At 49.3% G+C, this 26,280-nt stretch overlaps 1 protein-coding gene across 1 annotated transcript in view; it reads left to right on the top strand.

Moving 5' to 3' along the window:
• KAZN (kazrin, periplakin interacting protein) overlaps window positions 1-26,280 on the top strand; it is a 517,580-nt gene that overhangs the window by 483,780 nt on the left and 7,520 nt on the right. Inside the window, exons 9-13 of the mRNA XM_023196157.3 lie at window positions 10,138-10,343; window positions 10,788-10,906; window positions 17,973-18,204; window positions 19,799-19,900; window positions 20,464-20,630. Coding sequence (XP_023051925.1) covers window positions 10,138-10,343; window positions 10,788-10,906; window positions 17,973-18,204; window positions 19,799-19,900; window positions 20,464-20,630 — 826 coding nt within the window. The remainder of the gene's footprint in view (window positions 1-10,137; window positions 10,344-10,787; window positions 10,907-17,972; window positions 18,205-19,798; window positions 19,901-20,463; window positions 20,631-26,280) is intronic.

The raw sequence follows: 26,280 nt of genomic DNA, 5'->3' as shown, positions 1-26,280 counted from the left end.
GAAGGGCCTCCCTCTACAAAACCAATAAATCTGGAATGAAACATACTTTTTAATGCATTTCTGGTCTCACAGAAAATAAGGGAAATTCCTAAGACGTCTACAGACAAAAACCGAAAGCTGTAAGCTAACACCAGAACAGCAGCAGTGAGTGATCACTAAAGGCAAAAGCTGAGGCTGTCCTAGAGGCAAATGCTGCTATCAGGACTATTATCAGGGGGTTAAAATTTGGGATATGGCAAAGTGGAAGAATAGAGCTGGAGACTCTGTCATTCAACCAGAGTCTCTCAAAGGGGCATGAAGTGGCCCCTGGACCCAGGTCTCATCCCCACTCCTCTTCTCTTCCCCACCCCAGTAGAAGTTAACGTAAATCCTCTCTGGAGAAAGGCATCTGCTATTTAGACCCTAAAGATTCCCGTAAATTAAGATCAAATATAGTGTGTTCAGCAGGAGTGAGAGTCGGCAAAAACAAACAGCAAATTTAGACCCTCTAAGGTCTTTTCAGATATAGTAATTATCAATACCAAGTACAAAATACTAAATACTATGCATAAAATACTTAAGGAAATGTTAGATGAAATCACGGACATGAGCAAACAACAGGAAACTGTCTGACAGACCCGGAAAACTTGAAAGAGAAAACAAATAAAACGTTTTAGAAATGAAAAAATATACAGCTGATAACATTAAAAATAAATAAAAGGGTGGGTTAAACAGCAGACTAAATAGATGAAGAGACAATTTTAAAAATGGGAAAAAAAATCTAAGGAAATTACCAAGAATGTAATGCACAGAGATGAGATGAAAACTAAAGGAGCAATTACTGTATTGAATACAGTAGCCACTAGCCCACATGTTGTTCTTGGATTTATATTTGAACTAATTAAAATTAAATATAACTAAAACTCAGGTCTTCAGTTGCACCAGCCACATTTTACCTCTGCCAGTTTTTTGTTTGTTTGTTTGTTTGTTTGTTTGTTTTTGAGATGGAGCTTCACTCTGTCGCCCAGGCTAGAGTCAGTGGCACAATCTCAGTTCACTGCAACCTCCACCACCCAGGTACAAGCGATTCTCCTGCCTCAGCCTCCTGAGTAACTGGGGTTACAGGCACCCAGCTAATTTTTGTGTTTTTAGTAGAGATGTGTTTTTGCCATATTGCCCAGGCTGGTCTCGAACTCCTAGGCTCAAGCAAGCCTCCTGCCTCAGCCTCCCAAAGTGCTGGGATTATAGGCATGAGCCACCGTGCACCACCCATTAGCCACATTTATTAGCTCATAACCACTTGTGGCTAATGGCTATCCTCTTGGTCAGTGAAGGTTATAGCAGATTTTCATCAACACAGAAAGCTCTGTTGGACAGCTTTAGGTCACAAGATAGGAAAAAATAGAATTAGAAAGTCTAACTTATGTCTAACTGGAATGCCAGAAGAAGAGAACAAAGAGAATGGAAAAGAGGTAATACTGTAAGAGATAACGATTCAGAATATTCAAAAATAGGTGTCCAGAGATCCAGGAAGCACAATTATATCATTCAGAATAAATTTTAAATATCCATATCTAGCCACATTGTAATGAAACTTCAGAACACCAAGGACAAAGAGAAAAAAAATATTTTTTGAGACAGAGTTTCGCTCTTGTTGCCCAGGCTGGAGTGCAGTGGTGCAATCTCGGCTCACTGCAACCTCTGCCTCCTGGGTTCAAGCAATTCTCCTGCCTCAGCCTCCCAAGAAGCAAGGATTACAGGCACCACCCGCGACCCCGCCCTAACCATGCCTGGCTAATTTTTGTATTTTTCGTAGAGACGGGGTTTCACCATGTTGGACAGGCTGGTCTCAAACTCCTGAAATCAGGTAATCCACCTGCCTCGGCCTCCCAAAGTGCTGGGATTACACGCATGAGCTACCACGCCTGGCTGACAAAGAGAAAATTTTAAAAGTAGCTAACAAAAGAACAATTAGGCTTGCAGTGGACTTCTCTTTAGCAGAAATAAAGATCCACGATTATGAAACAGTGTCTTCAAAATGCTAAAACAAAAGGCAAACTCTCAACCTAAAACTGTGTACCCAGGAAAACCCTCTGAAGTACAAGGGTAAAATAGGCTTTCTTCAGATAGACAAAAGTTGTAACAGCTAACTGCCAAAACACTTTTAATTGAAAAATCGTGGGCCGGGCGCGGTGGCTCAAGCCTGTAATCCCAGCACTTTGGGAGGCCGAGACGGGCGGATCACGAGGTCAGGAGATCGAGACCCTCCTGGCTAACACGGTGAAACCCCGTCTCTACTAAAAATACAAAAAATTAGCCGGGCGAGGTGGTGGGCGCCTGTGGTCCCAGCCACTCGGGAGGCTGAGGCAGGAGAATGGCGTGAACCCAGGAGGCAGAGGTTGCGGTGAGCTGAGATCTGGCCACTGCACTCTAGCCTGGGCGACAGAGCAAGACTCCGTCTCAAAAAAAAAAAAAAGAAAAAAAAAAGAAAAATCGTTTAAATCATGTTCTTCAGGAATAAGAAAAGTTATTCCAGAAGGAAGGTCTGAGGTACAAGAAGACATGATGAATAAAGAAATTAGTAAACATGAAAGTCAATTGTTTTAAGCAAACGTTATCAGTATAAAATAGTCATCATGACAATGTCTAAATTATGGGGTTTTAAAAGAGGATAGAATTAAAATCCTGGATGTGGTAGCATAGAAGTCAGGAGGAGTGATCAGAATTAATATATTTTAAATCATTCTTAATATTTAGGATGGCATTAGGATATTGAACAACCCTAGGTTTTATTAAGATAAATAGGTATAGTGACTTTTCAAGGGTAATCATTAAGGCCGTCGTTCTAGAACTTGAGAATGCCTCAGAATTATCTGGTGGGTTTTGAAGCAGACCACCGGGCTCCACCCCCAAAGTTTCTGTTCCAGGAGATCTGGGGTACAGTTCTAGAATTTTCATTTCTACTAAATTCCCAGATGTTGCTGATGCTACTAGTCCAGGGACCACACTTTGAGAACTACAACTATTACACTAAAATCAGAAACATAGAAAGCTTAACTTCCAAACCAACAGAGGGAGGGGGGTAATGGAATGAGCAAACAAACCAAAGAAAAAATAATCTTCCATCCGGACCAGCTCTGTCCAATCGAAACTAATGCAAGCCACATGTGTAACTTTATACCTTCTGTTAGCCACATTCGAAGTAAAAAGAAACAGGTGACATGACTTTTAATAATACATTTTATTTAAACTGGTATACCCAAAATATGATCAACATGTTGTCAATTTTAAAATGATTATGAGATAGTTTACATTCTTTTTTTTTTGTACTGTCTTCAAATTCTAGTATGTGTTTTGTACTTAAGGCGCCTTTTTTTTTTTTTTTTTGACAGAGTCTTATTCTTTTGGCCAGGCTGAAGTGCAGTGGTGCAATCTCAGCTCACTGCAACCTCCACCTCCTGGGTTCAAGCAACTCTCCTGCCTCAACCTCCTGAGTAGCTGGGACTACAGTCATGTGCCACCACGCCCAGCTAATTGTTTTGTATTTTTAGTAGAGACAGGGTTTCACCATGTTGGCCAGGGTGGTCTTGAACTCCTGACCTCAGGTGATCCACCCACCTCTGTGTCCCAAATTGCTGGGATTACAGGCATGAGCCACCACACCCAGCCCTTAAGGCACTTCTCAATGTGAGCTAGCCACATTACATGTTCAGTAAGCACACGTGGCTTGTAGCTGCCGTACTGGACAGAGTAGTCTGGACAGTAAGTGACATGAGCCCACAGGGGACAGAGGCCTCCACTTAGTCACCGAGTATCCACTCTAGGTCAGACACAAGGCTGAACACTGCACACATCATTTCCTTTCATCCTCACACCATCCTGTGAGATTAAGCATTCTTATCATCCCCATTTTATAGAGGGGAAAACCGAGGTTGAGAAAATGTGAAACACTTCCGTAAGATCATTTGGTTGGTAAGCCACAGAGCTGGGACGCAAACCGAGGGCTCCCATATTCCCGTGCCAACCTCTGAACCTCCAGGCCAGGGGTTTCTCTATGTGATTTTTTGCACTGGGCCGGATAGTAATGATTTTAGGCTTTGTGGGCCTATCTCAACATCTCAACTCTGCCATTGTAGCATGAAAGCAGCTTTAAACTATAAATAAACAAATGGGCATGGCTGTGATCCAATAAAACCTTTATTTAGAAAAACAGGAGGGAGGGCTGCATTTGGCCCAGGGCAGTAGTCTGCTGACCTCGATGCTGGGCCAACAGAATTGCCTCTGTAATGTCTCACTTAGGGGAGACCTCAGCGGTCACACTCAGTAGTACTAACATTCTGCGGGGTGGGTGTGTGCATGCGTGCATATGTGTTGGGGTGGGTGGAAGGATGCCGAGCCTCTCATTCCGAAGTCCGCAGTCTTTCTAGTTTCTAGAAGGATCTAGAGTGGCTGCCTTTTAGTGGTAGCTTCTCAGACTCCACCAGGGACTCAGCCAGCACCCCCGACTCGGCAGCCCCTCTGCTGAGCAGCCTGGCCATCAACATGAGTTATTCCCGCTCTCAAGACTGAGAAGGAGGGAAATAAAAGCCAGGATTGATGGAATCCGGACATAAAACCTGGCCCCATAATGCCTGCATTTTGGAAACTGCCTTTAATTAATGGTTTATGACCCCAAGGCCCCCCTAGACTCCTCCTAAGCCCTTCTGTCACGTCGTCTCCTTGGCGCTCAGTCCTCAGGGGTGGGGGAAAAGGAGGCGGTGGTGAATAGGGGTGGTGAATAGCTGTCTTGCAGAAACCAAAATATGTGGTTTGCGCACATGAACCCAGCTTGGCCTCTGGCATTCCTAGGGCCTGGACTCCATAAATAATGCGAGCTGTAAAGCCAGCTCCCCTCACAGCCCCGAGGCCTGCTCACTACAGAAAATAACCCACACACACTCACAAAGACACACACGCACATGCACACACGCGCTCACACTTGCACACCAGACGTTTGCCTTTTCTGTGTCCACGTATCTGTCATCCCCTCTCTGACCCTCGACTCCCTCTCTCCCTCTCCTCCTTTCAATGTACCTTTGCATCTTTATTGCATCTGGGCACCCTTTCTCTCCCCAAACCCTCTTCTTTGAATCTTCCCCTCTTCTGGGGGACTCAGGAGTAGGTGCCAACTTCTGCTCCCATCTCCTTTCTCTCCTTCCCAGGCCCCTTTAGCTGCCTTTCTTGGGAGACGTAGCCAAGGGCTGCAGACACCCCCTGCCCACCCACCTGGGCACAGAACGGACAGATCCACCCTCACCTCACTGAGAGCCCCACCCCTCCCACCTTGACCAGGTAGGAGTCCAGCAGGGACAGTGAATTTCTGCCCTGCCAGACTGGACAACCAGGAGGACTTGTTCCCTCTGAAGGCACCGAAGCTGTAGCCAGGAATGTAGTGGGAAGGAGGCGGCTGCAGCTGAACTCTAGGTGTGGCCAAACAGTGTCCAGGCCCCAGGAGGGGGGCCCCTTATTGCCAACAATAGCCAGCCTTGACTAAGTGCCTACTGTCAGCCTGAAAAAAGAGACATCAGAAAAAATATCTCCTATATGATGAATGTATTTGGAAGTAAGCAAAATGGATTAGACTCTGGAAGCATAGCCGTGGCAAGCTATAGGTGCATCTGGAGAGGGGACAGCAAAGGGAAGCTTTTATTGGCAAAAAAAGAAAAAAAGAGAGAGAGAGAGAGAGAGAGAAGTTCACATAAGCTGCTTGAAAACAGACTTCATTGGCTCTGGAGGCTCAAGCGGGAGTTGGCGTCAGTTCATTGGCGGAGATGTCGTTACTGGGCAGTGTTCTTTGGAGAACATCTTATCTGAATTGCTGCAGTTCCAAAGAAGGAATTTCTTGGGGGCTATTTTAGAAAGTCCTTGAGACAGTCCTTATCTCAGACATGCAAGCATGAGTTCCCCTCCTTCATGCTTTCCCGGCTCTAATTCTTCTGGTTCTGACAAAAGTGATTTCATCCTGGTATCTGCAACTTTCACACTCCCATAGCTTCGCATTCAGAGTTTATAACATTCATTTCAAGCTACGAGGCAGATATTCTCATTATTTTCATTTTATATATGGAGAAACGGAGGCTTCAAGAAATCTGCCTGAAGCTGAGGTCTGTTGAACTCCAAAGCCTGGTCCAAATGGACGACATGGGCCGTGTCTTGGAACTTTGGGTAACCAGATTTGGCCACACGTCACCTCTCCTCTTCCCAGAAGCACATAACAGAGGTGAGACTCAGCAAGCGGAATAAGATGTAGTGAAGCCAGCCATGCTGGAGGCCTCCCAGGGCTCTCAGCTCTCTCCCACCCAGGAAGGATGCCCTGTTTCAGCGCCTGTTCCAATCCCTATAGAACTTGGAGTCCTGTGCCTGATCTGAAATACTTTCCTGCAAGCCCCACCGGTCCTTGGGAGCCGGGCACCAGCACTGGGCGCCGGCCTGCACCTCTGGCCTGACAGCCCTGTTACCGTCAGGAACCTGGGGCCCTGACAGAATTGCAGAGGCAGCTGCTGCTGTTTCCGCATTCCTGGGCACCATGGCAACAGGAGGTCACTCAAACGGGCAACCCGCACAGAGCTCTCTGCAACCTCTGCCATTTCCTTGGGAAAAACAAAGGGCTTGGGGCCACTGAGAAGGGAAACATGATAATGTTGGTAGTGACCTCTCAACCTGTACTTGTCCCAGCACGGACAGCCCCGTCACACTCCCCCACGCTGAGTCCTTACAGCAGCCCACAGAGGAGGCAGGCAGCAGAGAACAGTACCAGATCAGCTTTACACAGGGGGACACTGAGGCACAAGGTGTTTGGGAGATAGGTTTTGGTGGAGATGGGAATGATGGATGAGTGTGTGGTCACCGAGTGGATGCAACCCTTTTCAAAGAGTCCCTCGGGGAGTTTAAAATGGAGAGAGGGAAGGCGTTGTGGGGAGGGAGTTTGTAACTTGAAAAAGTGAGATTTCTAGGCTATCTTTTTTCTCCACATCAAACGTAATACAGTCTATGCAGAAAACTTGGGAGACAGAAAAGTATGCACACAGTCACAAATCCTCTCACACACTCACACATGCACATTCACACATACACTCGCACAATTACCTATCACTGCTTTCCGGAGACAGACTTTTCCTGTTGATCCGTCTACTACTTTATATATTTTTATATACTAGATTTTATCCATCTAGTGTGTTGTATACACATACATGTATATATAATAATTATACATTTTACATCTACATATAATTTTTAAACCACAGTCAGAGTTACACTGTGCCTGCTGTGTTGTTGCTGTTGTTGTTGTTGTTTGCAATGGAGTCTTGCTCTGTCACCCAGACTGGAGTGCAGTGGCACGATCTCGACTCACTGCAACCTCTGCCTCCCAGGTTCAAGCGATTCTCCTGCCTCAGGCTCCCAAGTTGCTCGGACTACAGGCGTGTGCCACCATGCCCGGATAATATTTTGTAGTTTTAGTAGAGATGGGGTTTCACCGTGTTAGCCAGGATGGTCTCGATCTCCTGACCTTGCAATCCACCTGCCTCCCAAAGTGCTGGGATTACAGGCGTGAGCCACTGTGCCCGGCCGTGTTTTCCTTTTTCATTTGGCAATAGGTAGTGGACATTTTCCCCACAAAATTATTCTCCCATGACAGGAGTTTTTATTCATTGCACATATTCCAACATATGAATGCAACGTCATTCCGTCAAACAAACTCTCATCAATAACCATTCATATTGCTTCCTAGTTTGTAATTTTTCCAAAGTTTTTATTATAAAACTATACATGCTTACTAGGGAACTTTGAAAATACAGAGACATACAACAAGAAGAAAATAACCATATTCTCCCCAGCACACAAAGGCAGTAACTATGAGCATTTGTGTTTACCTATCGTTTTAATTTTGTGTCCTGTCTATTTGGATGGATAAGCATTTTTTACATCCTTGTAATGATTTATAATATTCAATTTCAGCAGGGTCATTTCTAATCAGAGGGTTTTTTTTGTTCATTTTTGTAATTTTTTCTTTTTTTTTTTTTTTTGAGACAGGGTTTCACTCTTGTTGCCCAGGCTAGAGTGCAATGGCGCGATCTCGGCTCACCGCAACCTCCGCCTCCCGGGTTCAAGCGATTCTCCTGCCTCAGCCTCCCAAATAGCTGGGATTACAGGCACGTGCCACCACCCAGGCTAATTTTGTATTTTTAGTAGAGATGGGGTTTCTCCATGTTGGTCAGGCTGGTCTCGGACTCCCAACCTCAGGTGATCCACCCGCCTCAACCTCCCAAAGTGCTGGGATTAAAGGCATGAGAGCCCCTGTGCCCGGTCAATCAGCGGTATATTTAAATACTTGTCATTTCTCAAGGTATTGAGTTGGTCTGTTTGGGTGTGTGTTTTTTTTGTTTTGTTTTGTTTTGTTTTGTTGTTTTGTTTTGAGATGGGGTCTCAGTCTGTCACCCAGGCTGGAATGCAGTGGTATGATCTTGGCTCACTGTAACCTCCGCCTCCCTGGCTGAAAAGATCCCCCTGCCTCAGCCTCCTAAGCAGCTGGGACCCCAGGCACACGCCACCACACCCAGCTAATTTTTTTGTATTTTTGGTAGAGATGGGGTTTCACCATGTTGCCCAGGCTGATCTCAAACTCCTGAAACTCAAGCTTTCTGCCCACCTCGTCCTCCCTAAATGCCGGGATTACAGACGTGAGCTACTGTGCCTGGCTTGTTTAGGTTTCTATTGAACCCTGTTTTAGAGAGATTCTTTTCCCCTCTCAGTTGAGTCTCCATAACCTGAACTTTGCATATTTACCAGACATTGATGCAACCAACCCTATATAGAAGAGTGGGGTTAGAAAGTGTTGGTGGATGAACTTTTTTTTTGGGGGGGGTTCTGTGAGGGCCATTCCAGCAACAGCTTTCAGTGTATGAAGGAATGGAGCTGGGTTCCATTTATCCTACAAAAATAAATCACCCAGTTGCCCAAAGACGACGGCCGCTGTGTTGTTTACAATAGTGAAAAATTGGAAACAACCTCCATGTCCATCAGTAGGAGGCAGGTGACATAAATTATGGAGCCTCCTTCTGATGAATCCTGCACCGTCCAAAGGTACTGCAGGTCTCTATGGAGATGGAACGATCTCTTCCACAGCGAAAGTGAACAGGCGTATCACAAATGCACACACCTCAAATGCACGCACCCCGGAAGCAAGCGGGTCTGTGTGTGTTTGTAAGTATGGCTTTTCTGTATCCCAAAGAGTATTTAACAGCTGCTATCTCTAGGTGGTGTCGATCGAGGAAAAGGATGAGACAGGTCTCAGTCATTTTAGGAGGTGTATTTGTCAAAGTTAAGGATGCGCGGGAAACAGGTCTATGCCTTTCTCCGAAGATGATTTTGTGGGCTCCAAATTTAACAGGGAAAGGATATTGAGAAGTACACAGTTTCATGTAAGAGGGGGGTGGGGGAAATAATCATTCATGCCTTTGTCTGGCACAGTGAATCTGCATTTTTACATAAGGTAACATAGACAGATGCGGAAAATGCAGGGAATTGGCGTTTTTACATAAGATAAAGATAAATGGCACAGGGGAATAATCAGATATGCATTTGTGCCAGGTGAGCAGAGGGGTGAATACTGTGTAAAGATAAGCTATCCATTTATATTGCCATGGTGAATTTTAACAGAAATGCTTTAGGGTAAATATCTCGAAGCTCACTGGGAATTTCCTTGTGGGTAAAATCTGAGGGAGGTGTGCAGCTGTTCATCTTGTAGCCATCTTATTTAGGAACCAAAACGGGGAGGCAGGTTTGTGTGACCCAGTTCCCAGCTTGACTTTTCCCTTTGGCTTGATGAGTTTGGGGTCCCAAGATCTATTTTCCTTTCACAGTCACATGAGGTGATCGTCATTTTCTGTTTTATGTTTTTTCTGGGATAAGTTTTTCTGCTTTTCTTTTCATAGATTACTTTTGTAATGGGGACAAGGGCAGAAAAACAAAAACACCAAAAACCACTTTGATTTTGAAGAGAAGAAATACATGGCGGGAGGATGTCCCCACCATCTCTCTGCCTCCCAGGGGTGCGGCCTGCTCAGCCCCTGCCCCCCAGCAACTTCGTCCCCCAACATGGCCCGCACTTGTGTGTTGCAGACTCGGACAGCCAGTGCAGCCCCACACGGCAGAGCCTCAGCCTGTCGGAAGGCGAGGAGCAGATGGACCGGCTGCAGCAGGTGGAGCTGGTGAGGACCACCCCTATGTCCCACTGGAAGGCGGGCACCGTCCAGGCCTGGCTGGAGGTGGTGATGGCCATGCCTATGTACGTCAAGGCCTGCGCGGAGAACGTGAAGAGCGGGAAGGTAGGCAACTCCGGGCCCCCTATGAGATGCCCCCCACGCCCTCTGTGAACTTTATGCACCCAGAAGTTGGCCTCCCCCGACTCCTACCCTGGAGTCAGGGGAAGGTGCAATCTAGGAGCTAGCCAATGCAATCGGTCTCCGATGTACCTTCTCAATCATTGTGCCTCCCTGACAAGGCAGAGAGCCTTTCTGAGCCTCAGCTGCCTCATCCTGAAAACGGACCCAAGCTTCCTTTACCTGCCATAGGGAAAGGGCTCTTTCTGCCTGAACAGGGATTCCGCCCCGCGTCAGAGTTGTAGAGGTTTCCATGTGCACTGGCCCCACTGTATGAAAGGTGGGCAGCAGATGGCAAAGGAACCCCATGCCAACAGACCCCCTCTAGGGCAGGAACCCTGCTGGCAGCTGTCCCAGCCCCCATATGACACTCCCTTCCCGGGGGGGCAGGTGCTGCTGAGCCTGAGTGACGAGGATCTGCAGCTGGGCCTGGGTGTATGCAGCTCTCTGCACCGGCGCAAGCTGCGCCTGGCCATCGAGGACTACCGTGATGCTGAGGCAGGCCGCAGGTGAGCCCACCATGAGGGGCCCCAAGGGAGGAAAGAGAAAAGTCGTCCTGAGGCCTTTGGTCACACAGGCTGGGTGAGCGGGACACTATGGGCTGGGCCGGTGGTGGGGGACATCAGAGTGTGACTAAGATGGTCTGGGGATGCCCCGATGAGGGGCTTGGGCACACCCCAGCCCCGCTCTGGGCCAGCCCCCTCTGTAGAGAGACAGACACGTGGGTAAGATGACAGGCCCCAAAGGTCCTAGTACACCCGCAACCAATGCGGGAGCCTCACAAGCCCCCCAGCACTCCTCTGCCTCCCTGGAGCAGCCCAAGTGGCTCTGCACACCGGGCCGCAATGGTGTCTGCTCCTGGCTCTTACCATTCCAGGGTGAGGAAAGACGGTGCAAGGCAGAGCCAAGGCAGGCAGAGATCAAGTAGACATGAGCGGGCTTAGTGAAACCTCTCCCATAGAGGAGCGGGCCGGGCCGAGGGGGCTTCTCTTAGCAAGCATACCTGGGAGTGGCCGCAGGGCCTTCCCATCAGGTGTACCCCTGCAGGCCACCCACCCCCACCTCTCATACCACTCCTGCTCTGCGTCCCGCCTGCCTGCCTCTCTCCCGACTTTCTGTGAGCAAAATTTGTAGAGCAGGGGCAGCTACAGGGTAAAGGGAAGGAACCCCCACCCCCACCCCGCCCCACCCCCTTCTGAGAATGTGGAGAGGGGAGGAACTTGCTTTGTAAATCTGACACCTCTGTTTTGCATAATTATGTCCTTCACTGGTTTCTCCATCATTTTTGTGTAGTTAATTAATCAAACCTGGTGGTGTGTGCTGTAATTTGCAGAAGCAGCTTAGGGGATTTTTTTAGAAGCAGGGTTTGGAGTGGAAAATCACCTGGTTTGGAAGCAAGAAAGCCAAATCCATATGTGTGCAGGAGAGGGGCCCTTGGCATGACTCTAGGGTGGCAGGAAGTACTGAGGTGAGACTGGATCAGAAAGTTAGGGAGCAACTCAGAGCAAGACGGTGCCAGGCCTCATTGGCACCATCAGGACGCTGGCTCATCTGAGACAGGGCTGGGCTGAGGGATGAGGAGGGGGGCCATGAGGGCAATCCCTGCTGGGCTCTCCCTCCTGAGGGTCCCAAAAGCACCTTACACTCAGCGCCCACCTCCTAACCAGTTCCATGCTGAATCCCCTAAAGCCATCCCCGAATCCCCTTATCATCTTTGGTCACCCAAGTTGGAAATCCCTCCTGCCCCCTTGCCCCACAACCAGCAGGGTCCATAAACACTACCTGTGTTCATTGAACAGGGTGGGGATGACTGCTTCACCTCTCGAAAACTTGAGGAGGAGTCTGGGCTACTGCCTGGGTTCCCCCTAAATGGGGCTGTCTTAGTCTGCTTGGGCTGCCATAACAAAATGCCACCACCTGGGTTGCTTAGACAACAACTTACGTGTCACAGTTCTGGATGCTGGAAGTCCAAGATCAGGATGCCAGCATGGTTGGGACCTGGGGAGGGCTCTCTTCCTGGCTTGCAGAAGGCAACCTTCTTGCTGTGTCCTCACATGGGGAAGAAGGAAGAGGGATGGGGAGAGAGTGACGTCTCTGATGTCTTCCTGTAAGGACAATAATCCCATCAAGAATAGTACCCCTATGACCTCATCTAATCACCTCCTAAAGGCCCCAGACCCAAATACCATTACACTGAAGGTTAGGATTTCAGCATATGAATTGGGGAGGGGGAGGGCGGAGGGAAACATTTAATCCCTAACAGTGGCACCCTGCTAACCTCCAGGAACCAGGAGTCTGTGGTCCCAGGGATCATGGAGCCCCACCCTTAGACACCCCTAGGGCTTCCTGGAGGAGGCAGAGGCCTTATTTCAAGTTTTCTATTCCCAGTGGGAATCTGGCCTGTCTCCAGTTTGCCACATGACCTTGCCCTCTCTGGGACTGTTTTCCCACCTGAGAAGTGAACAGAGTTAAATGAGGACAGTGGTTTTTAAACTTTTGAGGATCATGGCCACTTTAAGAATCTAATAAGAGCTTTTGACACTTTCTCCAGAAGAAATACACAAAACTTCACAACTTTTCACTGCGTTGGGTTGGTGGGTGGGACTCTGGCCCACCCACTTTCAGGGGTCCATGGACTTGGGGGTATGAACTCTAAATGAGTTCATCTTTGAGACCATTTTCAGCCATGGCATCTTGTGTGACCATGGGCATGATGTTTTCCTCTCTGGGACTGGTCACCTTATCTACAAAATATCAATGACTAAACCTACTAACCCCTTGCCAACCCATCATCCCCTTATGGATACCATTTTATTTATCCTCACAACATCAGTGCAGGATAGACATGCTTACTCCCATTTTAAAGACAGAGAAGTCCGGGTACGATGGCTCACGCCTGTAATCCCAACACTTTGGGAGGCTGAGGCAGGTGGATCACCTGACATCAGGAGCTCGAGACCAGCCTAGCCAACATGGTGAAACCTCATCTCTACTAAAAATACAAAAATTAGCAGGCATGGTGGTGGGCGCCTGTATTCCCAGCTACTCAGAGGCTGAGGCAGGAGAGTTGCTTGAACCCAGGAGGCAGAGGTTGCAGTAAGCCAGGACCGCGTCATTGCACTCCAGCCTGGGTGACAAGAGCGAAACTCCGTCTCAAAAATAAAGTTGGCGACAATTAGATGTAGAGAAATCATGAGCATAAAGTCACACTACAAAAAACCTGACTTCAAAGTCAGTTGCCTTTCCAGTATCCTGTGCTGCCTTTGTGTTAAAAACAAGAACAGTGACAGCTTCTATTACTACTGTTTGTGGAACACTAGGTGTGTCCCAGACCCTGTGTTAAGAGCTTCGCATTCTCCTCTCTTTTAGTCCCTACAACTCCATGAGGCAAGCACGATTCTCCCCACTTTACAGAGGAGAAAACGAAGACCCAGAGGTTTAAGGTCCCAGAGCTAAAAAGTAATAGAACCAGAACAACCTCCTGTTTTCTGTGCTGTGCCGTGACCCAGACAATATCTAAATTCGTGCCTGTTCTCAGATTTCAGAGTCTAATCTGGCTCCAGTCCAGGGACGGGGCAGTGACAAATTTTATAAAATGTCTGAATTCCTTTTAAAATCATGCTGTTTTATTCAACTTGGGCTCTTACAATAAATAGCTCAAACCAAAAGCTGGGAACGTATCACCAAGCTGAGGCCCCATGGGGACACCGTTAATGAAAAGAGAACATTTCTGAAGGGCAGGAGCACATTAATTGTGGGCACGCAGATGGAGATTGCTGATTATGGATGGGCCTCTCTTGTGTAGGTTAAGTGGGGTGCCCCCTCCCCAGCTCTCCACCGCAACTCTTGTTGCACGGTTGGTTTGCTGACCAAACTCTTGCCTCAGAAAGGAGAGGAGGAAGGCCGGGCGCGGTGGCTCAAGCCTGTAATCCCAGCACTTTGGGAGGCCGAGACGGGCGGATCACGAGGTCAGGAGATCGAGACCATCCTGGCTAACATAGCGAAACCCCTTCTCTACTAAAAATACAAAAAACTAGCCGGGTGACGTGGCGGGTGCCTGTAGTCCCAGCTACTCGGGAGGCTGAGGCAGGAGAATGGCGTGAACCCGGGAGTTGGAGCTTGCAGTGAGCTGAGATCCGGCCACTGCACTCCAGCCTGGGCGGCAGAGCGAGACTCCGTCTCAAAAAAAAGAAAGAAAAAAAAAAAAAAAAAGAAAGAAAGGAGAGGAGGTTATTCTAGTCTCCATCAGTGACAAACCTGGCTCAGTGGCATCTGACTCAGAGGGCTGTGGGCTCCAACTCCTGCCCGAGAGAAGGATCCTTCTGTACAAGGCTGAGACCGGCCCTTGAGGGACTGGGAGGGGGAGTGCCCCAGGACCTTTTCATCCTAGAAAGGAGGTAGTCTTGGACCAGAAGTTTCCAGGTCAGGAGCTCCAGCTGGGCAGCCTCCAGGTGGACTGGGGCAAATGACCTGCTCACCCAGCCCTGCTCTGTCATCCACACATTCAACAATGAGACAAACACTGGTGAGTGTGAACTCTGAGACTGAAGGGACCCTGGACATTCACAGATAAGCCACCCCCAAGTCCTGCCCGCCAGGAGCTGACCATCCAGTGAGGCAGCTGGCCAGATGTGTAACTATGAACTACAATGTGACTGGTCCAGGGATGGGGACTCCCAGGGGCTTTCAGCACAGAGAAGGGCTCCTGACCCAGCATGACGTCTTGGAAGGCTTCCAGAAGCCCAGACGTCTCTGCAGAGTCCATAGGAGTTCATTGGGGAAAGAGGGTGGGGTAGAGAACAGGCCTGGAGACAAAGTGAGCCCGGCAGACCCAAGTGGTTCTGGGAGGCTGATGGGCAGAGGGAAGGAGAGTGAAACCAAGCTGCAAGCCCATCCTCCGCTTAGCCATTCTTCCAGCAAGCATTCATTCAGTGTCTAGTGTGCGCGTAGCACTGTGCTGTTGGGCAATGAACACAGTTTCTGTCCTGACAGAGCTTATCTGCTAAGGTGGGGAAGAGAGAAAATAAACTAGTGGCCAAACCAGTTAATTGCTAAGATTCAATGTGTGATTAGAGCTTTGAAGGAAAGCACTAGGGACAGTGAGCAGACTTGGGCACAACTTAAGACAGCAAATTCAGAGAAAAGGGAGATTGGACGCCCAAGGGATGAGGAGGGGTGAGCCCTGGGCAGGGCTGGAAGGAGCCGGACCAGGGAGGGAAATGGGGGGTGAAGAGCTCAGTGCCTCCAGGAAATGGCCCCCAGGAGCCCAAGCCCCATGTGCGTTGGGGGAGGGGAAGTTAGCCAGGGCCGTTTGCGGGCGACCCTTGTGGGCCACTCAAAGGACTTGCGATTTTATTCCTGCAAAGAGAAGCCACAGAGTGTTAAGCAGGGCACTGCAGGATCAGGCTGACATTTTTAAAGGACCCCCTGGCGGTCCTGGCGAGATGTGGAAAGCAAAGGCGGGAAATGGGGGGCGGCCGGGGACAGTGGCAGAAACCCACACCAGAGATGGTTGCAGCCTACAGCTGGAACAGGAGAGAAGGGGACGGAGGATGCACTGACCAGAGTGACCGATAGACAAGGACGGGCTATCAGCTTGGGAGCTGGGTGACAGAGAAGGGCCCCTGGGTGACAGCGACACTGACAGTGAAGGGGAACAACTGAGCCATTTAGTATGACATGTCTGTGACAGCCAGGCGGCGTTAAGAGGGCAGCTAGAGGCTAAGAGAGGAAAGAGGATCTCAGAAAAGATCCCAGAGCTTAGATGCTCAGAAGAGAGTGGAGAATTTGGGAGTCCTCCCTCAAGGGTGCCTTCCAGAGCCCTGGAGATGGATAATACAGAGACAGGAGTGCCTGGAGAAAGAAGGGAGGGGGTTAGGAGGGAAGAGGAGCCCACTGTACGGCAGCATGTACCCCAGCAGGGTGATCACAGCAGGCTCAATGCATGTCCAGGAATGAAGGCAGGAAGGACAGAGAGGACCCACCCAAGACCCTCAGCAGGAGGGTGGCGTGACCAGCTGTCTCTGGCTGCTGCCCCAGGAGCGGGATGGAGTGGCTTTGCAAGCCCACCACTGTCCCTTTCACATACACCACTGTCCCTTTGTGGCCCCCTGCACCTCGCACTTAGACCAATGCTCTCCCACCTGTCAGACCGGGGGCGTTTTGCAAAGTCCCTTGCAGGTGGGATGTGGTGACCCTCGTTCCTTCTGCAAGGCTGCCACTGTGTGGCAAGCAGCGGAATGACAGCCAGACATAGCCCCATTTTCACCCGCTTGAAAATTCAAGTATTTGTGCACCTGCTGTACATGTGGTACGGGGTCCTTCCTTCTTTCCTTCCTTCCTTCCTTCCTTCCTTCCTTCCTTCTTCCTTCCTTCCTTCCTTCTTTCCTTCCTTCCTTCGATCTATCCTCACTCTGTGGCCCAGGCTGGAGTTCAGTGGCGGGATCTCAGCTCACTGCAACCTCCACCTCCCAGGTTCACGCCATTCTCCTGCCTCAGCCTCCTGAGTAGCTGGGACGACAGGCGCCCATTGCCATGCCCGGCTAGCTTTTTGTATTTTTTTAGTAGAGATGGGGTTTCACCGTGTTAGCCAGGATGGTCTCCATCTCCTGACCTCGTGATCCGCCCGCATCGGCCTCCCAAAGTGCTGGCATTACAGGCATGAGCCACCGCGCCCGGCCAGTACAGGGGTCATTTCTATGTGGGGCACAAGGAAATCTGAGACCTGGCAGTGCAGTGGTAAGAGAGAGGGTTTGTAATCAGTCAAACGTGGACTTTAATTCTGACTCCAAGATGGGCCACTGTGTGGCTCTAAGCAAAGTCGGAACATCCCATCTGTAGAGTGAGGACGGCAGCTTTACCTTCTTCACACATGATTAGGACCTGCCTGGCCCACCTGAGTGGACACCCAACATCCCCGAAACAGGAAAACAGACCGCAGAGCACTGGGGAGGGATGCGTCGATCAGGTGGGCCAAGCCCAGGCTTTGTGGGTCTTGGGGATGCTGTGGAGGCCCCCAGGGAAACGAGGGGGGCTTAGGTGGAGGGGCGGGGTCCCCAGAGGTGCTGCCTCCTGCCACACATGGCCCTTCTGCTCCCCGCCCCTGCGCCTTCTCACCCTTGCTGCGTCTGTGTGTGGGATTCTCTCTTCCTGTTCCCTTCGGTTTGTTTCTCTGTTAATCCCTTCCTGTTCTTGAGTCTCAGTCTCTCTGTCTCTCTCTCTACCTCTTCTTCTTGGTTCTTCTCTATCTCCCTCTGCTCCTTTCTCTCAATGTCTCTCTCTCTCCTTCTCCGTCTCTCTCTCTCTTTGTTCTCTCTTTCTGTGTCTCTTTCTCTCTCTCTGTCTCCCTCCTCCATCCACCTCTCTCCCCATCTCTGCTCTTTCTGTCTCTTTTTTTATCCTTTTTCCCTCTTGATCTCTCGGCTCCATCCCCGTCCATGTCTGTCTCTGTGGCTTCTTGGTGCTCCCCGACCCCATTGCTTTTCCTCTCTCTGCATCTCCACCCATCTCTGCCAGTCCCTCTGTTTCTGCTGCCTTTCCCCACCCATCCACTCTCTGGCTGTGTCTCCTCCTCAGCCTGTCCAAAGCTGCTGAGCTGGACCATCACTGGGTGGCCAAGGCCTGGCTGAATGACATCGGCCTGTCCCAGTACTCCCAGGCCTTCCAGAACCACCTGGTTGACGGGCGGATGCTGAATTCCCTGATGAAGCGAGACCTGGAGAAGCACCTGAACGTGTCCAAGAAGTTCCACCAGGTCAGCATCCTGCTGGGGATCGAGCTGCTGTACCAAGTGAACTTCAGCAGGGAGGTGAGGACCGGGGCGTGGGGGAGGGGGTGCCTTCCACTGCCCACCCCTCCCCACTTGGCATCTACTGTCTGTTCATCTGTCCACCCACCACCCCACCCATCTATCCATCTGTCCACCCATCCACCCATCATCCAGCCATCCAGGGTCTATTGATCATCTGTCCATCCATCTACCTATCCATCCATCATCCAGCCAGCCAGCCAGCCATCTTCTCTTCCTCCTTCTTTCCAACAACCCCCTATTGGGCACGGGCCAGGCACTGTGCTCAGTGCAGGGGAAATGGGAGCCCTCATCCTTGGAGAGCTAACAGCTTACCAGAGAGAACCACAAGGAAGCTGGTGGTGCCAATATTGTGGGAGATTGTCCCAATGAGGGAAGCCCAGGGCTTTATGAATACCCAGGAAAGATACACATACTATGTATACCCACAAAAATTAAAATAAAAATTTTAAGTGTTTGTTGTTTAAAAAAAAAGAGAGAGGAAAGAAAAAAGAAAACCCAGAGAAGAAGCCTCCAGCAGGCTCAGGGATGGCTCCCCAGAGATAGCAACGACTAAATTGAGACCCAAAGGAGGAACCCCAGGGATCGGTAGAAGACATGAGGGGAAAAGCAACTCAGCAGAGGGAAGAGCGTGGTGAAGGCCCGGAGGACTGATCCTGGCAGCAGACTTGCTGAGAGTCCCGTTGGGTGGGGTGGTGGCTTTCAGGTGGGAGGTGGTGCGGGTTGCTGCAGAGGTCACCAGGGGCTGAGCTGCTGGGTACTGTGGGACTGATAGTCCAGGTAGCTGACTTTTCTTAGAGTGATGTCAGAGCCCAACAAGACAGGGGCAGAAGAAGGACAGAAGAGGGGACCCTCCAGCCCTTTGTCCCCCTTCTCAAACACCAACTGAAAAGCATTTGCTGTGTACCTACTGTGTGCACTGGGGTCAGTCCCTGTGGGACCCAGGGGAGCCTGCGATATGGCGGCGAGGTGGTGAGAGACAACTTGGAATCAGCCAAACATGGGTTTTCATTCAGACTCCAAGACGTGCCACTGTGTGGCTCTGGGCAAAGTCAGAGTTTCCTGTTTTTGGAGTGAGGACAGCAGCAGTGCCTTCCCCATGCCACACTGAGGACAGGGAGTGACAAGGACACGGACCCTGGCCTCGGTCCCCAGTCTGCCAAGGAGGCATATGTGGGAGAGCATAGCAGTTACATGTAAAAAGAAGTGCAGGGGCCAGTCCTGGTGGCTCACACCTGTAATCCCAGCACTTTGGGAGGCCAGGGTGGGTGGATCACAAACAAGGTCAGGAGTTCGAGATCAGCCTGGCCAACTTGGTGAAACCCCATCTCTACTAAAAATATAAAAAGAAAGTAGTCCGGCATGGTGGTTAGTGCCTGTAATCTCAGGTACTCGGGAGGCTAAGGCAGGAGAATTGCTTGAACCTGGGAGGCGGAGGTTGCAGTGAGCAGAGATCGCACCACTGCACTCCAGCCTGGGCGACAGAGCAAGACTCTGTCTTGGGGGAAAAAAACAGGTGCGGGGAGCCCCAATTCCACACATGGCCTCTGCATGAACCCTTGTCCCTCCAAGTGACCCACTGTCTCCCCACAAGGCCCTCCAGGAGCGCCGGGCCCGTTGTGAGACGCAGAACATTGACCCCGTGGTGTGGACCAACCAGCGGGTGCTCAAGTGGGTTCGAGACATCGACCTGAAGGTAAGGGTGATGGCGGAGGTCAAGATGGCTCTCAAGTACATGAAAATCCCATGCAAATGTGCATGCAAATCTGTATGCAAATCTGCACACAAATCAATACGCAGATCTCATGCAAATCAATGGGCAAATCCCGCACAAATTAATATCCCCTTTGTGTGGGCTGGAGCATCTTAACCCAGGCCCAGCAAGAATTACCTGCCTCCTGTCACTCAGGAGGAGGGAACTGCTTACCTTCCAAATAGAAGCCCCGTGTCATGATGTTTTTCTCACAAGGGGTAGGGAGGCTGTGCCAGCCCCACTCTACTAAGCAACTGTGGGGTTGAGATTAATTTAACAAATATTGATGACTTCCTGCTAGGGTCAGGGGCCATCTCAGTAACAGGAGGTCCCTGCCCTTGTGGCTCTAAAAAACTGGGGAGGGGTTCATCTTCACCAGCAAATTAACTGGTCCCCAGGGGGTCAAGCCCTTGCTGTTGGGGACAGAGCCCCACTTGGAACTGCAGCCCCCTCAGGTCAGCAGCACGGCCACTGCAGGCTAACATGCCCCCTGCCTTTGCCCCCAGGAGTACGCAGACAACCTGACCAACAGCGGCGTCCATGGGGCTGTGCTGGTGCTGGAGCCGACATTCAACGCTGAGGCCATGGCCACTGCCCTGGGCATCCCCAGTGGGAAACACATCCTCCGGAGACACCTGGCAGAGGAGATGAGCGCCGTCTTCCACCCAGCCAAGTGAGCACGGGCCGGGCTCTGGTTGCTGGCTACAGTACAGCTCAGGGCTTTGGAGGCAGATGGTCCAGCTCCCTATCCTGGCCCATCACTTATGGCCTCTCATTTGTTCTTTGCACCATGGTGGTCTCCTTTTACAGATCAGGAAACCAAGGCTCAGAGAAGCAAAGTGCTTTCATCCGAAAGTCATAGACTAGAAAGAGGTAGAGGAGCAGTCAGATGTTGAATTAAGTGTATATTAAATCCAAACACACCCAGGTGTTTAGAGAAGAGACAGCAAGCAGTGTACATGTAAGGAAAGGCCACGTGCAGGTGGAGTGTAGCTGGGAGGACTTGCATTGGCCTAATAGGTTGAGTTGGTTGGTCCAGGTGGGGCAACTGTGGGGACAAAGGTTTGGAGTCAGGAATGAGGATATTAATGATGCTTGTGGACCAGGTGAGCAGACCACATCAGCCCACCTGTCCTAGTATCCTCATCTGAAACGTGACCAGAGAATGAACACATGGGCATAAACCAGGCCCCATCCCAGTGGATTCTCTTCTTAAAATGATGCACTTAGGGTTAGATGACCATTTATTGAACACTTGCTGTGTGAACTATCTAATTTCATCCTCCTGGCAACGTCAAGAGATCAGTAGCACTATCCCTCCTTTATAGATGGAGAAACTTCTTCAAAGGTACCAAGCTATGTGCCCAAGATACACAGCTAGTAAGTGGCAAATCCTATATTTCACCTTTATTCTATCAATATGGTGTATTATATTGATTGAATTTCATGTGTCAAACCAACCTTGCATTCCTCAGATAAATTTCACTTGATCACAGTGTATAATCCTTTTCATATATTGCTGGATTAAATTTGTTAGTATTTTGTTGAAAAAAAAAAATTGCATCTATCTTTACCAGGGATATTGGTCTATGGTTTTCCCTCCCTGTGACGTTTTTGTCTCATTTTGTTGTTAGGGTAATAAAGGCCTCATAGCATGAATTGGGAAGTATTCTCTCCTCTTCTGGTTTTTGGAAAAGCTTGGAAGGATTGGTGTTCGTTATTCTTTAGACATTTGGTAGAATTCACCAGTGAAGGCCATCTGGTCTTAGGCTTTTCTTTCTGGGAAGCTTTTTGACTTCTAATTCAATCTCTTCACTTGTTAGAGGTCTATTCAGATTTTCTATTTCTTCTTGAGGCAGTTTCAGTAGCTTATATCTTTCTAGGATTTTGTCCATTTCATCTAGGTTAGCTTATTTGGTGGCATGCAGTTGATCATATACTTTTTATCTTGTAATGCCTCTTATATGTAAAGTTGGTAGTCATATTCTCTCATTCACTCACTCCTGGTTTTAGTGATCTGAGTTTGAATTTTGTTCTTTTTTTTTTTTTAATCAGCCTATCTAAAGGTTTGTTGATTTCATTGACAGAGCCCAGATTTCACTGTGGGGCTCTCTAACTCAGGCCTGAGTGCTAAACCCCCAAACCACGTGGAGCCTTAGGGAGCAGCTGGGCCACTCCCCATGTTATACAGTTGGGGAAACTGAGGCTTAAGGAAAAATTATGCATGTATGGCAGGGTCCAGGTGTCCTGGGCTGCTCTTCCCTACTGGCAGGCTGACGCCCAAGCTGTTCTCAAAGTGAGGCCCACAGACCCCTGCAGCAGAATCACTGAAGCTATTGTAAAATGCAGATTCCCTGGTCCTGCCTCAGACTTGCAGGACCAGTGTCTGCTGACAGAACACAGGGATCTACATTTTTAGCATTTTGGGGTGGTTCTTATGGAGATAATGTTTGATAAGAACTCTATTTTAGGCCAGGCATGGTGGCTCATGCCTGCAATCTCAGCACTTTGGAAGGCCGAGGAAGGAGGATGACTTGAGCCCAGGAGTTCAAGATCAGCCTGGGCAACATAGCGAGACCTTGTCTCTACTAAAAATTTAAAAAATTACCTGGAGGTTGTGGAATGCACCATATAATCCCAGCTACTCAGGAGGCTGAGGCTGGGGATTACTTGAGCCCAGGAGTGTGAGGCGGCAGTGAGCTATGATTATGCCACTGCACTCCAGCCTGGGTAACAGAGCGAGGGTCCATCTCTACAAAACAGAAAAACAAAACAAAACCCTCTTCCAGGAGCCATGAATCAAAAGACACAGGGAAAAGCCTTTTCTCCTCAGAATTATCCTCTTTCCCTGACCTCCCTTCTGGAGCCACATGATCTGTAACAAACTTTTTTCTGAGCCCTGGAGAGATGGCTCTAGCTAAATATTAGCAGGCATTCGTGTATCTGATTAAACCCTTGACCACCCACGAGGTGACAGGTGTGTTCAGGACTGTCAAAGACTAGTCAGGGAGCACCAAAGAAGGGCCTGGTGGGGACAAATAGGGTGGGTTCTTATTTTGTGGTAGGGCAGGGACTCCTTCAAGAATGAGACGGAAGCAATGAAACTCCCAATGATAAGATAAGAGGGAAATGACTCTGTCCAGGCTCCACATTCACCAGGAGCTTATGGCTCCCAATATGACATCATCTCTAGCCCTCCTCCCACAACTTTGACAATGCACATGACCCAAAGGCGCCAAGGAGAAGTCTCTGCCATGGTCTCGTGGTATCTGCTTTGACACACACTGACTTCCTGCATCACCCGATAAACCTTGGTCCAGCGCCAACAATGCGTCAGTCATAGGACTGTGCATTAAGCACCTGGAGAATAAAACCAGTGGGCAGCAAGGATGCAGCGAGGAGCAGAGGTTTCCCAAAGGCACCTGCCAGGGGATCGGAGGAGTCAAAACAAAAATTTTGATGAAAATGCATGATCAGTCCCCAAATGTGCCTTGAAGGCAATATGTCTTGTCACTAAAACAAGAGTCAGAGACAGGACACACAGAGGAGCAGGACTGGAACCCAGATCTCTACTCCTAGTCAGAAGCTCTTTCTGGAACTGATCTCTCTCCCCGGGGATCTAGGCTGGAATAGTGCCCCTTTGGCCATAAAAGCCACCCTCCACAGTCACTGAACACCTGCTATGTGCAGGCACTTGAGTGATCCGTGTCCTGCTCTCACAAAGCTTACAGAGGTGGGTGAAGACCTCATAGGTGGATGGTGTGGAGTTCCAGCCCAGGGCCTGCTTCCACTCCAGGTTTTCTCTCTTTCCCTTTTTTAATAGATCTCTGAGGGTCTCTGCTCATCAAAGAAAGGCTTTGGCTCCCATCCAGGCAAGAAACTGGTTTCATAGACATCTAAGTGAAGACATAAATCCATCCAGAACGCCTTGTGGCACTCTAGCCCCAGGCAACCCAAGTTCAAACCCCAGCAGCACTAATCCTGGCTGTGTGACCTTGGGCAAGTTACTTAACCTCTCTGAACTGTACTCTCCTCATTTGCAAAATGAGTATGGTAATCAGTATCTGCCTCCCAAAGAGTTGATGGCAAGATGAGGTAAGACAATGCATAAAGCAATTGGCAAAGGAACCGGTACACCGTAAGACACCCAATAATATATATATTAGTGATTTATTCCAAACCCACCCTTAGCCCCACCACTGCTGCCTCCCATTCCTCCTCTGCAGGGCAATGGCTGTAATGTGGGTTCAAGTCCCAGCATCACTGCTTTCTTGCTGTGTTGAACATGAGCTAGTGGTTTTAGATTTTACCTCTCTGAGCCTCAGTTTCTTCCTCTATAATATGGGAACATGACTCATATCGACCTTGTAGCTTTGTTCCAAAGGTTCAGGGAGGCAAATTGTATGCAGCCTGCTTGATACATAGATGCCCAGTAGGAACTGAGAGCTTCTGCCCCTGCCTTCATCTGGAGACAGAAGAATCTCCATGCAGTCAACAATTTCCTCTGGAGTAGCTGCCTGGGAGTCCCCTTCTGTCAGTTTGCTCCAGCGTTCTCATTAGCTTTTCAATGGAGAAGAGCAATTCCATTACAAACTATAGACTTGACCCTCAAACACAAAGAATAAGAGAACCTTGTCACCTGTCCCACCTCCTCGGCCGACAGGCTTCCCAAGACACGGGCGATGGAAAACATTTATTCTCCGGTCACTCAGCAGGCCACCTGAATGCGGGTGGAAGGACACATTGAGCTTATATGAGATTCTGCCCCACCCCACCCTCAAACCATCCCTGACCCATCACTGGACCAGCTCAGTGCCCAGAGGCGTGGGCCTGTGTGCGATGGGGCCCAGTGGGGCCTTTGAGGCTGCATTCTGGCTCCTGCACCATCATTGGTGTGATTTTAGGCAAAAACCTTACCCTCTTAGAGCCACGGTTTTTTCAGCTTGCAATAAGGATGATCACCCCTTCTTCCCAGGGCTTTGCACAGGGTTTGCTGAGCCACTGTGGCAAGGAGCTGACAGTGTGCCCAGCACACAGTGGGTGGCCCTCAAGTACTCTTTCCTTTCCAATCATTTTCTCCAGCACAGCGTCTTGTGCCTCTCCAGCCTTGTAAATTCTTGGTTAATGGGTTGAGACTCAATGCTCAGGCTGGCCCAGTTGGCAGAGGCTGACTCCCACCCCCCAACCTTCCTTCCTGCACCACAATGCTGATTTAGTGCCCAGGGTGCCCTACATTGACTCAGGAGATTCCAGTGAGATGCGCCATTCTCCACAACATTCCCTCATCAAAAGCTCTCCTTCCAATGTACCGTTTCCTCGAGGTCTAAGTGACTAGAAATACTTAATAGGTCAGTTCAAAGCTTCCAAAGACCTTGGCCCTGTGCTTGGCTTATCCCTGCAGCTTTTATGTTTTCATGGGATTTAATCCAAAGGCCTAGATGGAGGGATTTCAGCCACTGTGGAAAAAATGAGGAGGGAGGATATTTTGGCACAGTGGAGGCCAAGGTCACGCCGTACTTCTCTGTCTACAGAAAGACAACCACTTTCTAGGGATGGGGTAGTTGTTTAGACCAGGGCTGGCCAGGCGCAGTGGCTCACACTTGTAATCCCAGCAATTTGGGAGGTCAAGGCCAGTAGATCATGTGAGCCCAGGAGCTGGACAACATGGCAAAACCCTGTCTCTACCAAAAATACAAAAATTAGCTGGGTGTGGTGGTGTGCACCTGTAGTCCCAACTGCTTGGGAGGCTGAGGTGGGAGGATCACCTGAGCCCAATAAGCCAAGATTGCACCACTGCACTCCAGCCTGGACAACAGAGCGAGACCCTCGCTCAGAGAAGAAAAAAGACGAGGGCTGCTTACTGGACTTTATTGTACAGATAAGGAAACTGAGGCCCAGTAAGGTGTTCTACTTGCACCAGAACATATGGGGGGAATGGCTGAGCAGGAACTCCGACCAGGTTTGTGTCCCCAAAGCCTTGGTTGGCCACAGTAAGATGTAATTGTAGCAATTACTCTTGCTATTGTTACTCAGAGCTTAATATTTGTGTGTGTGTATATGTATGGGTATATATGTGTGTGTGTGTGTGTGTAGATATGTGTGTATTTGTATGTTTGTGTGTTTATATGTGTGTATATGTGTTTGTGTGTATATGTGTATATGTGTATGCTTGTGTATGAGTGTGTTTGTGTGTATATGTGTGTATATATCTGTGTGTATGTGTGTTTGTGTATATGTGTGTGTGTTTGTTTTCGTGTGTCTGTGTGTATACGTGTGTTTGTGTATGTGTGTGTATATGTGTGTTGTAGGTTTATGTCTGTATG

The sequence above is a fragment of the Piliocolobus tephrosceles genome, chromosome 1 (genome assembly GCF_002776525.5).
Source record: "Piliocolobus tephrosceles isolate RC106 chromosome 1, ASM277652v3, whole genome shotgun sequence".
NCBI classification, from domain to species: Eukaryota; Metazoa; Chordata; class Mammalia; order Primates; family Cercopithecidae; genus Piliocolobus; species Piliocolobus tephrosceles.
Note: the sequence above shows the minus strand (reverse complement) of the source record. Positions and strands in the feature narration are given on the sequence as shown.